The 3,898-nt window shown below is 42.7% G+C and overlaps 1 protein-coding gene across 1 annotated transcript; it reads left to right on the top strand.

Annotated features, from left to right (window-relative positions):
- Window positions 1-917: 917 nt before the first annotated feature.
- Window positions 918-1,716, top strand: LOC105057950 (auxin-induced in root cultures protein 12). Its single transcript, XM_010940685.3, has one exon. The coding sequence runs from the start codon at window positions 974-976 to the stop codon at window positions 1,646-1,648; it is 675 nt and encodes a 224-aa protein (XP_010938987.1). The 5' UTR covers window positions 918-973; the 3' UTR covers window positions 1,649-1,716.
- Window positions 1,717-3,898: the final 2,182 nt, after the last annotated feature.

The raw sequence follows: 3,898 nt of genomic DNA, 5'->3' as shown, positions 1-3,898 counted from the left end.
ATCAAAATTATCAAATTAAATATCAAAAATTGAACTGATTAAAAAATTTCGGTTCGATTTTAAATCAAAATTAAAATCAAAATTTTTAAAAAAAATTTGAATCAAATACTGAAATAATTAACAGTTTGGTTCGTTTTTTTGGTTAACCGAACTATTTGCACACCTTAATTTTTTTCATGCAATTCTTGCCATAACCACCATTATATTGGGAATATCTTGACCACATCTTCCGGATTCAATTCTTGACTTAATCGCCTTTCCCGTTCTGTTCTTACCAATAATCATTGTTTTTATGGAGAAATCTATTATATCTTTCTAATTCAATGTGTACCTTTATCCCTTTTCTAAATTAATACGTGGAAACTACATCCGCTCTGCTGTTTAGTGGACAGTATTTACTAGAGGAAACGTGATCCATATCCCGTACGGAAACAGCAAAACATTCAAAGCACCAGGACCCGAGGAGGTGACCGTGGAGTCCAGGGACCGAGTTCTGGAAGTGGGTGAGCTGTAGGTAAGTTTGTTATTACCCTTTTGGCCTTTCCCTCCTAAAATTGCCAGGCACCTGTTAAATTGCACACCAATTGACACCTATACTTCAAGTATTTGGGAAGGAGCAGACAGAATGTCTCGTCTAGATTCCAAAAATTTAAGGTAACTATATCACATACCATTGCCAGCCTCTAAACCATATCCCATTAGAACGCGCGCAACCGTTAACGTATGCACATGGAACGCATTGTTCCCTTTATTTAAGGTCCACGTGTTATCGGAGACCGTAGTTAAGCCAATAGAAACACGACTCGTCCGACACTTATCATTCACCAAACTGTTTTTTAGGAGCACTGGACCGGCACTTCCTCCCGCCCCTCGCTATAAATTCCCGCACGGAGCTATCGACGTATTTGCACCCAGAAATCCTCTTCTCCGGGGAGTTTGACAAACCGATCGCGAGGAGGAGGAATAATACACCATGGCCGCCGCCTTCGTGCTCCTTTCCATGGCTATCGCTGCCGTTTGCTTCCTTCCGCCTCCCGTTGCCGCCCACCTGTGCGAGTCCAACGATGTGGGATCCAACCGGGTGTTCGCGAACTGCAGCGATCTCCCCCACCTGTCCGCCTCCCTCCACTGGACCTACAACAGCTCCGCAGGGGCGCTCTCGATCGGCTTCGCGGCGCAGCCGGCGAAGCAGGGGGGTTGGGTGGCGTGGGCAATCAATCCCACGGGGACGGGCATGTTGGGGTCGCAGACGCTGGCGGCGTTCCAGGGGGCGGACGGGAAGATGGTGGTGAAGACGTACAACATCTCCACATTCAAGGCGGTGAAGGAGTCGAAGATCGCCTTCGAGACGGCGGATCTGGCGGCGGAATACGTGAACGGGACGATGTGGATCTTCGGGACGGTGATGGTGGGGAATGATGTGAAGACGGTGAATCAGGTATGGCAGGTGGGGCCTTCGGTGACGAAGGGCGTGCCGGACAAGCACGACATCTATGTGGACAATTTGCACGCCAAGGGCACCTTGACTTTGGCCCAGGCGGTCAGCCCCGCACCCGCCCCATCCCAGTCCCCGCCGGAGTCCAGCACCGGGGAGATGAACGCCAGTAATCTTCTTTATTTTTTTATGTTTTTACTTTTCGTTTTTTAGGGGATCGAGGAGTTTTTATTGGGTAAACAATGGCTATTGATTGCTTTGTTGGTGATTTAGAAGTTTCCTCTTTTGTCTAATAATTAATCAAATAATATAAAGTGAATTTGGACTCTTTGTATTTCGTTATCTAAAGAATTTATTTCTTTAGGATCCTTCCATATCCCTGTGCCTATTAAACGGAAAAAAAAAAAAGGTCTTACCCTCCAACAAAAAAAAAAAATAAAAATAAAAATAATTGATCCTTCATAAAAGTTTACAATATTAGAAAAAATTCTTAGTGTTGCCGCTGAAAGCTAATCTGGCTTAGGACGGTGAGCTAAAGTTGAAGGTGAGAGATAGAGCGGTGCCTCAGGAACTTTGGGAACTGGCCGAAAGTCATGAACCCGTTGGAGAAGCATATTCGTGCTTTAGCCTCTTAGAGCACGCTAAAATACTAAAGACACAGAAAAAAAAGTTTGTTGGGAGTTTCCTAGTAGAGGAACCTCCAATGCCTAAATTAGTCTATTTTGATAAAATAGAGGAAGTTCTAGGAGAGGTAGATAACAGAGATAAAATCACAAGGATGGTGGAAATAGAGAAGTGCGGAGGGTCCAAGTCTGTATAGGAGGAGGAAGAACACTCTGTTAGTTCAAGAGAGATGTAGTCCCATGGGGATGTCACTCGATATAAGACTGTTAGAGGTCCACTTGATAGACCACCACTGGTAGAGTACTCTGAGCTCATGAGTGAGGACTCGATAACTCTGAGCATCTCCAAAGACTCTTGCGACTTCAGAGAGCTTCCAAAAACTCGAGGGAATTTGGTAGAACTTAGGCATACTTGGAGTGGGAAAGACTTACCTAGAAGGCCCTTGAGAAAGAGTTATATAGGTGAGGGATGGAGCCTATAGAACCAATGTTGTGCAAGGAAAGTTGGCGATAATTGTTTCAGACATTCGGAAGTTTGCTAAGATATGGTGAGATATGGATCAAACGATTGTAGAGGTTGTTTTGCCATTATGGGCCAGGTATCACCGAGTGGAGAGAGATTTGGTTTTTTCTATGCACCCTCAAATTGGCTATATGGTAGGAATTAGTTGGCCAAGATGATGGGCTACTTGGTGATTTATGTTAAGCTTCTATTGGTCGATAATGCGACATCATATGGGTCAAATCCAAGGTGTATCATTTGTCCCACACTTCCAAAGTGACGGTGTGCTGAGATTTCGAGTGAAGAAAGTAGGCAAGCTAACCAGGTAACTGATTATGGTACTGTTCATCGAGCTACAATGCACTACTGCAAAGTCACGAACCGAGCCATCTAAGTTGGATGTAGGACTAAGGTGCATGGCCAAGTGCAATAGTCGAGCTGTGTGGCCAAGTATTGTGGCTAAGCTATAAGCCCACACATAGGAACCTAGCTGTGTGGTCAAATGTGATGATCAAAGTATGGGTCTATGCATAAGAGCTGACACTATAAGAATTTGAAGTATTAGCGACAATATTAGCAACGAAAAACTAAGCCGTCGCTAATAATAATCTTTAACAACCAAAAAAATGATCTAAAAAATTAGTCGTCACTAATACTATTAATGACAGAAAACTACTATTAGCAACAGCAAAAACTATTGCTAATAAATTTAAAATTTTTAAAATTTTTTTGGTTATAATTAAAATTAAATTAATTAATTACCGAAGGCTATTAGAGATGAAAAAATTTATCGTTGCTAATAATTTTAAAAAAAAATTATTTAAAGATTATAAAAAAATATTTTTTTGATAAAATTATTTACGATGGCAGTTAATTTTTAGCGATGAAAGGTTGTCGTCAATAATACCTTTATCAATGATATTAGAGACGGTAAGCTTTGCCGTCGCTAATAATTTTGAAAAAAAATTATTTAAAAAATTATAAAAAATACTTTTTTAATAAAAGTATTATCGACAGTGATTTAGTTTTAGCGATAGAAGTGTCGTCGCTAATACCTTTACCGATGGCATTAGCGACAAACAACTTTTTTATCGCTAATAGTCCCTAAAATACACCCCTCTGGCCCATGCAAGAAAAAAATTTTCTCTCCCGCACCTCATCTCCTCCTCTTCCCACGATTCTCCCCTGGCCGGTGCCTCCTCCTTCCCAACAGTGCCCCCCCCACCGGTGCCTCCTTTCCAACGGTTCCCCCCTCCCTGTGCTCTGGCATCTCGCGGTCCCAAGCCCTCACGATTTCCCCCCCTCACCGGTGCCTCCTTCTCGACGGTTCTCCGCCTC

Source organism: Elaeis guineensis, chromosome 15, assembly GCF_000442705.2.
Source record: "Elaeis guineensis isolate ETL-2024a chromosome 15, EG11, whole genome shotgun sequence".
NCBI classification, from domain to species: Eukaryota; Viridiplantae; Streptophyta; class Magnoliopsida; order Arecales; family Arecaceae; genus Elaeis; species Elaeis guineensis.
This window is presented reverse-complemented; position numbering and strand designations above follow the sequence as displayed.

Excerpts from the sequence above, each read along its gene's own strand:
- LOC105057950 (XM_010940685.3), top strand. The coding sequence starts at position 974 with ATGGCCGCCGCCTTCGTGCTCCTTTCCATGGCTATCGCTGCCGTTTGC.